The following is a 14199-nucleotide window of genomic DNA, read 5'->3' as shown; positions in this document are numbered from 1 at the left end:
ACACCCCGGGCCATTGAAGCAACATCAAAAATACACTATTGGGACCTGATCAAACTAAAGAGCTTCTGCACAGCCAAGGACACTATTCCTGTTTTAAGAAGTTTTATCATGAATGGGTTTTAAATTTTGCCGAATGCTATTTCTGTATCAGCTGATAAGATAACATTATTTTTCTGTTTCAGCCTATTATGGTGAATTATTTTACAATGAATGATTTTTTAATATTGAGCTAGCCTTGAATTTCTAGAATTAGCTTCTTTTGGTCTCTTAATATATTATTGAATTCTATTTCCATTTGCTCATCTTATATTAAGGACTTTTACATTTACATACTGTATAATGAGGTATATTAGTCTGTACTTTATTTTACTGAACTTGTCTCATTTGCTCTTAGGTAATGCTATCTTTATAGAATGAATTGGGGAGATTTTCCTCCTTTTGTGGAAATTTTGAAATTACTATTTACATTTTATTAATAGCTACAGTGTTATTCAATCTATTTTAGACTTTGTAGTGTTTGAGGAATTGGTCCATTTTATCTAAGTTGTAAAGTTTAGTTGTGTAGAGTTATCATTTTCAAGTCTACATGGTCTGTAGCAGTACCACTTGTTTAATTTCTGATATTGGTAAACTGTCATTTCTTTTTTTATTATTAAAAAATTTCAGAATATTTTAGGAGTACAAACATTTTTGGTTACATAATTTGCTTTTGTACAACTTAAGTGACAGTTATAAGTGTGCCCTTCACCTGCAAAATGTGTATTGTACTGTGATAGTAAAGAAAGTGTGTACTGTTAGGTGTGAATTTACCCCTTCCCTCCCCACCCACTTAATGTCCATTGAGCTTTACTTTCATATGTGTGCTTAAGTGTTGATCAACTAGTTCCAATTTAGTATTGAGTATATATGCTGTTTGGTTTTCTATTCTTGCAAAACTTTACATAGGATAATCTCCAGTTTTATTCAGGTTAGATCTTTTGTTTTGTCCTACAGGTTTATGAGAGTCTGGCATTTTTTATATCTATCACTGTTTGTTCAAATTGGATAATTTATATTATTTCATTTTCAAAGTCACTGGCTCTTTTTTCTGTCTTCTTTATACTGCTTTTTAGATTACCCATAGAACTTGTTTGTGTGTGTGTGGTAAAATTTACATTGCCTTTTCTTTTTACCTCCTTCTTTTTTGAGGTTTGCTATATTTTATTTGCTTTAAGTTTTTTTATACTTGCTTGTTGAAACATTTATATGATTAAACTTTTAAAATATTTGTTAGTGAATTCTGGTATCTCTGTCATTTGTATCTATTATCCTTCTTCATGAAAATTGACATTTTGCTATTTCTTGGTATAGTGAGTCCCTTTCCCTTTCCTTCTTCTTTTTTTTTAAATCTTTTGAATCAGGTTATGTTGATTACAATTGTTAGGTCAAGTCCCGCTTATAATTGTGTCTTGCCCCCAAAAGGTGTGTCACACACCATGACCCCCCCCACCTCCTCTCTGCTCTCCCCTTTCTCCATCCCCTGCGTGTACTAGGTCATTAATTGTCCTCATATCAGAATTGAGTACATAGGATTCTTCTCCAATCTTGTGATGTTTTACTAAGAATAATGTGTTCTACCTCCATGCAGGTTAATACAAAAGATATAGTCTCCGTCCTTTTTAATGGCTGAATAATTCCATGGTATACATATAGCACAGCTTGTTAATCCATTCCTGGATTGGTGGGCATTTAGGTTGTTTCCAGCTTTTGGCAATTGTAAATTTTAACTGCAATAAATAGTTTAGTGCAAGTGTCCTTATGGTAAAAGGATTGAGTGATTCTTATTAAGTCCTAAAGATTTTAGTCTTGTTGTAAGATTCTAGGTTTTATTTAAACCTTCTGTTTTGAGTGGGTTTTGACATTGCTGGGGAAGGACACATATCGTCTTGTTTCCATCTTGACAGATTTAACACTAAGACTCAATGGCACCTGAGTTAGGGATATGCACCTTATTACTGCTAGCTGGGGTGGGATTTATGCTCCCCACTTTTACCATCTATATCAGGATGCTTAGAAGAGTGCGTCATTACTGCTCCTCAGATGGTCTCCATTGCCCCAATTCTCTCATTCAGATATGATAGAAGGTAGAGAATGCTATTTTTGTTTCTTCAAGAACATGAAAATAAACTTCTTTCTGTTGCCCCTGCCATAAATCATGTTGTTTTTCCCTGTGAAATGGAAAAGAAACCACTTTAATATGTAAATGTTTTAAAAATCTTTAAAGGAGAGATAGAGAATTCTGCATTATCTAAAGATTTTTGCAATTAAGAGGAATCATCTCTTTTTTATTTATTTGTACTAGTAATAACCTCATTGACCATGTACATTTTAGTTTTCTTTCATTGGGGCACACTTAGTGCCTCAGATGGTATGAATTTTTCATAAACCATAGAATACCTGAATTCCAGAATTGAAAAGAATCTGGAAATCATCTATTACTATCTTTATCTAAATTTGAGAACATTAATAAAAATGTCTTACAATTAGTCTAACTTATTTTTGAGGAATTATTGTCCTTGGAAAATTCATTAATAATTAACTATAATTTGCTTCTCGTAACTTCCTGTATATTATTCCCACTTCTCTTTTTTTGTGGCTGCCTATGTAAAATATCTGATCTTTCTTTCAAAACAAGATTACTCAAATTTCCAGTTAAATTACTCTTCAATTTAATGTTATTAATAATCCAGTCATACTTTGCATGTTGTGATTTTCAAACATTTCACTGTTCAGTCAGCATTCCCTGAATGTAACTCTAGTTTGCCTGTCTATTTTAAACTTGTACCACATCAAACTGAATAAACTAAAATATGATCTAATACAATGGATGCTATAAGCAAATGTACGATAGTTAAGATTATGTTTGATTTTGTAATTCTTGGTTACAGAGTAGTACTGTGGATTCATTTTGAACTTAAGGCCAAGTAAAACTTCCCAGTCTTTTTACTTAGGCAATTTTTAAACTAGGTTTCCCCAGTTACATAATTTAAATTTCTTAAAACAAAAGTGCAGAATTTTCTATACATCTCTATTAATATAATTTTCTTTTCAACCTATGATTATGATGTTAAGATATAAGAAGATCAAATTATTTCATCAAGCACTTAATATGGTTTTTAGAGTAGATTAAAAAGTTAATCAGTGGAGATTGTTCTCTGATGATTGCTCTTTCTTGATAGGTGACAGGGATTAAATTAATAATTTTAAAATTTGAATAAGAGTATAGAGAATATAAAATGTAAGTAAGGCATAAAATACTTGGCTTACAAATGACTTCTGATGGTCAAAATTCAGACAACATTAGATGATGCGGCTACTACTTCAGGAATAGATAAAGAAAATGCAATGATAGTCTTCAAGATTAACCTCTTCCTCTTTCTATTTAAGTTTTAATGAGGGAAAAATTTGGGGTATTTATTACAGAAAGTGTATTTCTGATTTAACTTTACATAAGCAAACTAAAAAAATAAATTTTCATCATTCTATTTTGCCAATTTAAAAAAAAATGCTGTTTCCAAAAGGCTAGGAATATGCCTTGTAAGTTATATGTTTCTTCTATGTAGATGCACATATGTATGTGTATTATCTCTAGAGTGTTTATTAGTAAATCTTCTATATGTCAATCATTACTTTTAGTATTCTATTTAGCAGTGATAACTAGGAATCCATAACGTCTCATGAAGTCTTTTGACTAATGTTTTTCTTATTTGCTCTAAGCAATTTTGTAATAACTGTAAGATTATATTCAGGTTATTAAGTTTTCAAGTTTGACAGTTATCTCTAAAATTTCACTTTGACACTGGTTATTTACTTTTTATCGTGAAGGTATATCCCTATTCTTTCAAATGCACATTTTGTCTTGTGATTACCTTTCATATTTTTTGTAGAGTAATTTGTGTGAACCATGGATAAGTCAAAAATTTGTGTTAGTTCTGGTGTGGAACCAATGCAGCACAGACAGCTTGAAATACTGTTTGGAAAGGATATGACTAAATTAACATGCAGTACGTTGATGGTTCCATTCTGGTGATTTTCTTCTTGAAAATGAGCCACATGGGCAACCGGAAACAAGATAGATGATGATGAGCTGAAAACTGTAGTGGGAGTGAATCCATTCCAACCTACTTGTGAGTTAGCAGCAAGGTTTGACTTTACCATTCCAACAATATTGGACCATTTGAAACAAATTAGCAAGGTAAAGAAGCCTGATAGATGGGTTCCTCATGAATTAAATAAGCATCAGAAGAGAACACCTCTCAAAGTTTGCCTTTCTTTGTTGTCAGAACCATTTCTATATTGTTTTGTTATGTGTGATGAAGGATGGTTTCTTTTTGACAATTGCAAGCATTTGGATGTCATAAGCATTCAGCACCATGGTTGGATAAAGATGAAGTGCCAAAACACAGTCCAAAACTGAATATTCATCAAAAAAAGCTCATGGTGTCTGTTTGGTGGTCCAGTGCTGGTATTATCCACTTCATAAAACCTGGTTAATTGATTATAGCAGATGCCTATTGCAACCAGTTGGATGAAATAATGAGGATGCTTGCAATTAAGCAGCTGAGATTGGTCAACAGAGATAGGTCAATCCTCCTGCAAGACAATGCTCAACCACATGTCACACAAACTATACTACTCAAAATATAGAAACTGGGTTTGGAAACTCCCTGTCATCCACTGTATTCGTCAGACTTTGCACTAACTGACTACCACTTCTTGCAAGGAAAAATATTCAATTTTCAAAAAGCTATGGGAAATGCCTTTCATGATTCCATTGCCAGTTGCACTCCAGGCTTCTTGCTGCTGTTATACACAAGCTTTGTTACAGTGGAAAACTGTGTTGTTTAGGTGCATACTTGGACTAATTGTATTGCTTCTTGTTTGAGATTTAATAAACTATACTTTTCTTTGAAATCAGACATTTTATATTTAATGACCTAATAAAAATGCTTTAATATTTACTTATATAATAGGTAAGAAATTATATGCTGGTAAAAGCAATATTATGTGATTCCTACTGAGAAAGTAAACTATTTCAAAAGGTTCCCTTGAGAATTTTAGCTAATAAATTTTGTATAGTGCCACATATCTAAGTAAAAAGAAATAATTAATGATTTATCTGGAATCAGAAAACTATGATAGGTAAAATGTGGCCCACACCCTTTGTTTTTTATGTAAATTTTTATTGGAATATAACCATGCTCATTAGTTTATGTATTGTCTGTTTTTGCACCACAATGACAGAGTTGAGTAGTTGAAACAGAGACCATGTGGCCTTCATAGCCTAAAATACCTACTGTATTTTAGCATTTCATGTAAAAATGTTTGCTGGCTTCTGACATATATTATTGGTAAGTCACAAATTGCAGAGATTTGTCTTATTTCTATAATTTGACTTATTTCAAAAAATTTCTCAACTAATGACAGATGACAATATTAATTGAGTTTTTTACTGGCTGGTAAGTTGATGAATTAAGCCATTAAGACTGTGAATGAAATTCAAGTACATTTTCATTTATCTTTAATGTTTTCTCTTATATAATAATTCTACCTAGGGTACAGCTTGTTCAAACTCATCCAATTCTTTTTCACAAAGAATGGTACTGCTTTTATATGCTTTGAGTTTTTCTACTAAAATTTCTACAAATCAGTTTTGACTTAGGATTTTGAGGGAATCATAGAATAGCTATCTATCCCTTTCCCTAGCTGTTGTGGTTCTCATTATTTATTTTGTTGTTGTCATTATCATTACTATCCTCATCATCATTATCTTTAACTGGTTTTAGAAGAGTATATAGCTTCAAGGCTTTATGCTTACTTCTAATAAATTAGTATTTAGATTCTCATTTTGAATCTTTTAGAATAAGCAGTCATTAAACCACAGAAGAATGTTTCTTAAAATGTGATTCATAGATTATATAAATCAGAATCATGTAGAAAAGTGCTTCCTAAACTTTGTGTTTATGAGTCTCCTGGTAGTTCTTTCATTAAACATAGTTTCTGATTTAGAAAATCTAGGGTCTGACCTGAGATTCTGAATTTCTAATAACCTTCCAACCTCTGCTGCTGATTGTGGACCACACTTTGAATAGCAAGGACTGAGATACCTGATACAATTCCTAAGTCTTATGCCTCATTCAGGACTATGGATCATAAATTTTGTGACTTGAATCTGGGATTATACACTTAAAAAAGATATTTCAGCGGCACCCATAGTTCACAGGGCACGTACACTGTGGGGCTCAGGCCACATACACTGTGGCTGGCAGGTTCGAACCTGGCACAGGCCAGCTAGAACAACAATGACAACTGCAACAAAAAAATAACTGGGTGTTGTGGCAGGCACCTGTAGTCTCAGCTACTTGGGAGGCTAAGGCAAGAGAATTGCTTAAGCCCAAGAGTTGGAGGTTGCTGTGAGCTGTGATGCTACAGCACTCTACTGAGGGTGACATAGTAAGACTTCTCTGTCTCAAAAAACAAACAAACAAACAAAAAGATACTTCTACATATTGAAGATTAAAAATTATTGCTATAATTTAGTGGTTCTTAACTGTGGACGTACATCAAAATCACCTAAAGTTTTTAAGACAGTATTGCAAAATATTACCTCAGAACTACTGAGATATTTGTTTTTAACATACAGAATCATTATATACCTGGTTTTGAATGTAACTGGGTTCATTAGTACATTTATAAATATCATATAAGGCACTGCAGTCTTAATTGAATTACTGAAGTCATCATGCCAAGAACGTCAGTGTTTGTCTGGAATCTAGAAAATGAATAGGCTTAAAATTGAATTATGTTACAACTTGGGAATGAGGGTTATTTCAACATTGAAATCTGCCAATAATTTTTCTACTGCATAATGTCTATAATTTTGAATCACTATGTCAAAATATGTATATTTCTTATGTGTTATGAGAGTATTCCTCATATACTAGGATCTATGGGTGTAGTCATGACTTGTGAGTTTTTTATGAGTTAATAAAATAATTTCCACTTGTAATTTTTTATGCTAGACTAATGGAAACATTTCATATGATTTGAATAAACAAATTCATACAAAAATACTGCCACACAGGTTCAATAGTAAAGTTAAATTTGCATTTATGATTATTTTCGCACCAAGCAGTATTACTTAATTGCTATGGATTAGTAAAGAAACAGAAATGAACTATGCACATATATCATGCCAGATGATTGAGACGTTATGTGTATTGGTGCACTACGGAATAAAAATATTCAAAGCAGAGTAGATAAAAGTGGTAGAGAAAAAATCAAAAAACACAATGTGTAGACACACTAAACTCAAAAGAACTCATGTTGTTTGAGCCATATCTGTATTGTGAGTTGATTTTATTTCTGTAAAAACATCATCTATAAAATAAGGTTATTCCTTTGAATTCTAGTTGTAGTTTTATTTGTATTCAACTTATTTTTATGTGTGTAAAATATAAGTAGGAAGAATATTAATCTTTATAAGTTATAGAATTTCTAAAAGTATGTCAAAAGTGACGATTTTTCAGCAAAAAGTTTTTGAAGATCTGTACATTTTTCAAGCTTGAGAAATTTTTGTTTTGATTTTTAATGGCGAAATTTAAATAAACTTTCTACAATAGCTTTTTGGATGTTTTTTACTGTAATTCCTTTCTTCTTTGAACTCTTTATAGAAATTCAACATTTCACCTTTAGTTTTCTTACTTGTCTATTCATTTTATCTTTCCTACTAGATAGTATGCTTTTTGAGGGAGAAGAAGTATGTTTTTTGTAATTTAGGACAATTTTTTTTAATATAAAAAGTTACTTAGTGTTGTAGCATACTCTGAGAAAGCCTAAAAAAAAAAAGTTATTTAGTGAAGGCTGCATGAATGGAAGAATGGATAGAAAGCTAAAAATATCTTAGAATCTGATTTACTATAGAAGGATGATAGTCAACAAAGTTATTTTTCTCATGTTCACATGTAATAGAAAAAAAAATCCTTGATCTAGCAGGTAGTGTCATATTGTTCTTTTTCACTGGGTTCAGATAAAATCTGGCAGTCTTTCTCAACTAGTTGTTATAACCAAACCTTTTTGACATCGAGGGTCTAGTTTCTTTTTAATTAGGATTAGAAAAAAGTAGTTTTTAGTTCAAGGAGTTCTAGTTTTGTCATATTACGTAAACTTACCAGTTCTTAACTTGTTAACTATGGAAATAACTAAGTATTATAATATTGAAGTTTGATTTTTTTTTTTCTACTTGAACCTCTGTATTTGTATCTTCTTTAATGAGATTAGTGTTTACTTTCCCTGTGATTCAGCAAAGGTGATTTTAAATCTTCTTTAAAATGAGTTTCCTCTTCCTACTTAAGACTGAAGTAAAAATTGATTGTTCATTGCTTAAAAACATAACCACCAAGTTATTTCCTATGCAACATTATTAATATCCCTTGGTGACAGCAATTCTAGGCTTTAAGTTTTAATCATAATGGTTCATTATCATAAAGGTTGCACATTAGACTGTCAGTTAGGTCTAATTGCTTATGTCATACAGGGCTTTTAGTTTTCTGGATATGGTGTACAGGGTGCTTTCAACAGCATACTTTGAACCATATGGTTCTAAGAGGTAGGCTATCTAAAAAGTCAATGAACCAGGATGAGAATATAATCTGAACACACTTGATGTTTCTTCATTCTTACATAAAGTGTACTATGCAGAATCCTGTTGAAGATTTATCATTCACTTTATAATGATAATATATTTCTATAATATATATTATGATATTATTGATCTCTCTGGTATCAGAATTCTATTCAACTCTTCTCAGAATGTACTAGCTTCTCTTTGAAATTAACTGTAGAAAATATGAATGTAACCACAATGTAACTATTGTTATTCAATCACATTTTCAAGTAAGAGATAACTGTGAACTTCTCCTTCTCTTACTAAGGGTGACTAAAGAGCATGATTAGGCCAAACTGTAGAAAATGATGATATTGTCACTGGAAGACTCTGATAAATTCCCATATTTCACATATAGGAGTCACAGTTATTCCAACTGTAGAACAGGTCTTAAAAAATGTACTTTGTTCAGAAAGTACGTTGTGAAGATGAGAGCACAACAATAAAACTAAGGGAAAAGTACAGTGGATCTCTGACCTTTTAAATTTTCTTTTTACTATTTAGATGCCAAATATCTGAATAAAATATATGTATAATTTATATCTCATTCAGGTATAGGTGTGAACTATTAACATTTCATATATATATATATATATATATATAGTGAACTATGAAATTTATTCATATGTACCTAATTTGTATTTAAAGTAAAATATATATGTATATATTTGAAACAACACCTACCTCTGTTGCCCAAGTCAGAATATATATCATTAGTAAGTATAGCCTCAAACTTCTGAGCTCAAGCAATTTTCCAGCCTCAGCCTCCTGAGTAGATAGGACTCCAGATGCATGCCATCATGCCCAACCAATTTTTAAAATTTCGTAGAGACAGAATTTCACTATTGTCTAGGCTAGTCTCAAACTCCTAGCCTCAAGTGATCCTCCCATCTTGGCCCCTCAAAGTGCTAGGATTACAGGTGTGAGCAGCTGGTCCTGGCCTTGAAGTGAATCTTATCTAACCAAACCAAACAAACTAAAAAACAATGTAACTTAGTGAGAAAAGCATAATTTTGTAACCAAGCAGGAATGGATTTGAATCTTATTAGTTTGCCACTTACTAGTTTTCAGTCCTAGGCAAGTAACAAAAAAAACTTTCAGCCACAGTTCCCTCTTTATAAAACAAAAATACATATCTATCTTCCAGTACTACTTTTAGAATTAGAAATAATGTAAATTAATGCTCATATAGATACTTAACAATAGTCATTTTTAAAAAAAATGTTCTGTTTTATTTCCTACACCCTTAAACTAATAACTAAATGCTAATTAAGTATATAGTACATTTTATTGTTTATATAGCTATCACTATATAATAAGTGTAAGGAAAATCTAATGCTGACCAAATGTAAAATTTAGATATTTTAATTATAATTTTCTTTCTTTCAGAATTACTTACTGTCATCTACCTTTCCAGAGTAAATGGCTCTATGTTGGAACAGAAAGAGGAAATACACATATTGTAAATATTGAATCTTTCATTCTTTCCGGATATGTTATCATGTGGAACAAGGCAATTGAACTGTAAGTTTGAATTTGAATATCAATTTATTTGGAGTAGATACTTCATATACTTATTTAACATATGTTGAATTACAGTTGTGGGATACATCTATTGGTAATTTATAATTGAGTGAAAAGTTGGGCTAAGGGCAGCACCTGTTGCTCAAAAGTGTAGGGCGCTGGCCCCATATGCTGGAGGTGCAGAAGTGGCAGGTTCAAACCCAGCCCCAGCCAGAAAAAAGAAAAAGAAAAGTTGGGCTAAAATAACTTAAAACCATAAAGGTTTAAAAATAGGATTATAATATTAATATTTTAGACTTTACAAATACTATGAATAATCAAGGCTTATATGTATAAAATTTAATAAATTAATAAGGCTCTTCCCACGAATTATAGGTGAAAATCTTCTCACTTTGTTATAATCAACCTTAGTATAGGCACTTTCTTTGGGACTGGATTGTTTTATGTAAAAATCATGATCAAAGGGTACATGTGAATCTTTCTAAATGTAGAATATAAATGTCTTAACACAATAACTAAGAGGATGTCATGAAGGCTGTGTTAACCAGTTTGATGAAAGTATTTCAAGTTGTATATAAAACCAGCACACTGTACCCCATGACTGCATTAATGTACACAGCTATGATTTAATAAAAAAAAAACCATGATCAATGTACATGCTTTTTAATCCCAGTAGCTTATTCTTTTTTTGCCTTATTAAAAGGCACAACAACCTAAGGTTGTTCTGGTTTCAAGGAGAAGTAATTTGTCAATCTCTTCCACGTTGTGATGTATACAGATTTTTTGATATGTGGGTAATGGTAATTATCACTTTGGCACTGAAATTTAAGTTTCTCCCGTGTAAAACGTGAAATTTCCTCAGTGAGGAATTTCATGGAATTCTAAGCCATCTACTTGCAGTACATACATAAACTATTCTCCTGGTCAATTTCTTAATCAGATAAAACAACTTTTATTTAATAAATATTTATGCTATGTACACATTAGGTCCTTAATAAGATGTTTGACTTGATAGTGTCAAGTCAAAATGACTGGCTCGTTTTCTTTCTCATATATATTATATATTACAAAATTATTCTCCAGAATTCTGATTAAAACATTCTATTTTCATGAAGCTTAATTCTGGTAAATGATTTCAATGTACATGTATATTGCTTGATAGAGAAGGTTGTTATACTCTTACTACAATATTCCTTTTGTATTATGTCCTAATGATAATTCTTTGTCCCTCATTAGGTTAAGAACTGCTCTGGGAGAATCTTTATTTTTCTTTTCTTTTTTTCATACCTGGCTTATTGGTGCTTTTTACAGAGTAGCAACTGAATGATTGATGACGTTATCAGAGCATTAGTATGTTAACTAGTTACTACTGTTGCCTTACAACTTTCTTTTATGCTTTCAAGATAATTGGTATGAGCTGTTTTGCTCTTATCTGTATGTGTATTTTAAAAACATCCTTTAGACAATTGTTTCCTCCCACCCCACAAAATACTTTCTTAGCTGTAGGGGGAAAGGCCCTTTAGGGGACTATAGATCTAGTCCCCTAAAAGCAATAAATGAGGATGAACTTAATGCTTTTCAATAATATTATTTTAAGCTAATTGATAAAAACATAAACTTAAGAGAAAATTATGAACTTTAAACAAATACATTAGCACATATTAAAACTTTTAAACAAATTCAATATTAGTACAAATGTGTAGATGCATCATTTGTGTTCAGTTAAATGCTGCTAAAATAATTGAGAAGGATTTATACTCTTAAATATATCAAATATTTCACCATGTTTATAATGTTATTTTTATATTTCTTTACTTAACAAATCCTCTGAACCAGTGACTTGATTTATTCATACGTATATAGTCTATGACTAATAAAGAGTTTTAAAGATGTTATGTTAGAAAGGGTAAAATTTGGAGAAATTGAAGAGGAAAAATAAGACAGTTTTATTTTTCATAGTATGTTCTCATACATATAATTCAGTATTAGGACAGGATTTGCCATTTTGTAAATAAATCCTTTTTTTTATAGAATTGTGCATGCCTCTGAAAGTTTTCTTAAAATATCTTTAAGAAATTATTGTGAAATGTCACGCCATTATCTCTTGAACATCTCTTGATTTGTTTAGATTAGATTTCCATACATGTATTCTATGGAATTATAATTCCATTGTGGTAGATAATATTTTAAATACCAACTTCCAGTCTCCCAGAATTTCTTTTAATTGGTCTCTACCTCTGGAGATGCATTAGAAAATGCATGCTACCTCCTGTTAATATGTGTCAAGTGTATAGGAAAATAATAAAGTATGATTTAATTAAGGAGAGTCATTTTATAAATATTTTAGATTATGAATTATGATAATATATTTTCTAAGTATGACAAATGATTGAATCATGATAATATATTTTCTATGTATGACAAATGGTAGAATTATTTTTTAGAAATATGAAATTATTTCCATTTTGACTCCTAACTTGAAATACATGTGAATATTTATTTTTCGTCTTATCTCCATTTTTAGTGTGCTTCCATAATGCATATTATATATTGGCTATTTTGATCCTGAAGCACATTTTCCATAGAAAGAATGTTGTTTGCAGAATACCTTATAAAATAGAATTAAATTGTCATTACAAAATATTTCTGAAAGAAAATATATTTCAGGTTATATTACAGAGATAAGTATTTTTATAGGACAGCCCCAGCATTGAAAGCAAAGTAACCTCTTTTTTCTATATAGGATTACATTTTGAGCGTGAAATTTATAATTAAATCATATCTAAGGCTGTATTTAGCAGTCATTCAAACATTTTTTAAATTTGAGATAGATACTAGAAACTACTATGAACTGAAACAACATAGTTTTTGTTTTCCTGGGACCTCTAGTCTAATGCAAGTGAACTTAAAAAGGCAATGATAATATACTGGAAATGTAATTTAGTAATTCTATAAAAAGGGCGTCTCTTATATCAAATTAATGTGTTATATCAAACATAGTGTTTCGGAAGTATCTATGAAGGAAGCTACATACGTTTATGCTAAGATGTGAAGGATGAGTTTCAGTTAGATGAATAAAAAACAGGGGACAAAGGTGACAGTGTTCTAGGCAGAGGAAGCAGAAAACGCAAAGGATGGAATGTGAGACTATTTTGTTTCATGCCCAGATATTTTAAGTATTATAGTTTTCAGCTGATTGGAATGGCCAGGGTAGTGATTATAAGAGATAAGCTGGGAGGTAATCAGGGTATATGTATGTATAGTATGAAAAGTTTTGTAAACCAATTTAAGAAGTTTGAACTTATCTAAGGCCACTAGGGAGTTAGATTTTGAAGGGTTTTGAGTAGAGATTTGTCTTGATCAGATTTATATTTTAGGAATATTACTCTGAATGTAGATATGAAGAAATAATTAGAAAGAGAAAAGACTATTTTTAGTAAAAAATGATGGTGGTTATAGGGGTAGAGGTAAGCTGAGACATTAAAGAAATATTTAGAATATAGAAGAGACAAGAAAAATTAAGAAAAGTTAAGGGTGTCCACCCAGTGTTTGGCTTGAGCAACTGTGTGTAATGGTGTCATTTAGTGAAAGAGTATAGATTGAATAGATTAAGAGTAAAATAATGAGTTCAATTTTAGGTAGATTGAGTTGAATGTTTTTTAAAGACATTAAATGGAGCTGGTATGGAGGAAGCAGGAGGTGGAATATCTTGGATATGAAGGTAAGGAGATAGATCAGAATTAACATGAGTGTTGAAACTATGAGAATAGATTAAATTGTACATGAAGAATTAAAAAATGTAAAGAAGAGGTAACAAACCAGTAGCTATTGAACCAATTATGAATCATAGGTATGTTAGAGAATATAAAGAAGAGGTAACATACTAGTAGTTGTTGAATCAATTATGAATCACAGGTATGTTTTATCTGGTCAAAAGAGTATTTACATATGATATGAATTTTTAGTTTCTA

General features: G+C 31.1%; 1 protein-coding gene across 3 annotated transcripts in view; it reads left to right on the top strand.

Annotated features, from left to right (window-relative positions):
* STXBP5L (syntaxin binding protein 5 like) overlaps window positions 1-14199 on the top strand; it is a 327805-nt gene that overhangs the window by 84443 nt on the left and 229163 nt on the right. For all 3 annotated transcript variants that reach the window (XM_012808413.1, XM_012808415.2, XM_012808414.1), the window contains exon 5: window positions 10094-10228. In XM_012808413.1, coding sequence (XP_012663867.1) covers window positions 10094-10228 — 135 coding nt within the window. The remainder of the gene's footprint in view (window positions 1-10093; window positions 10229-14199) is intronic.

Source organism: Otolemur garnettii, unplaced genomic scaffold (genome assembly GCF_000181295.1).
Source record: "Otolemur garnettii isolate 467f Iridium unplaced genomic scaffold, OtoGar3 scaffold00089, whole genome shotgun sequence".
Taxonomy (NCBI): Eukaryota; Metazoa; Chordata; class Mammalia; order Primates; family Galagidae; genus Otolemur; species Otolemur garnettii.
The sequence above is the reverse complement of the archived record's forward strand: the minus strand, read 5'-3'. Positions and strand labels throughout refer to the sequence as shown.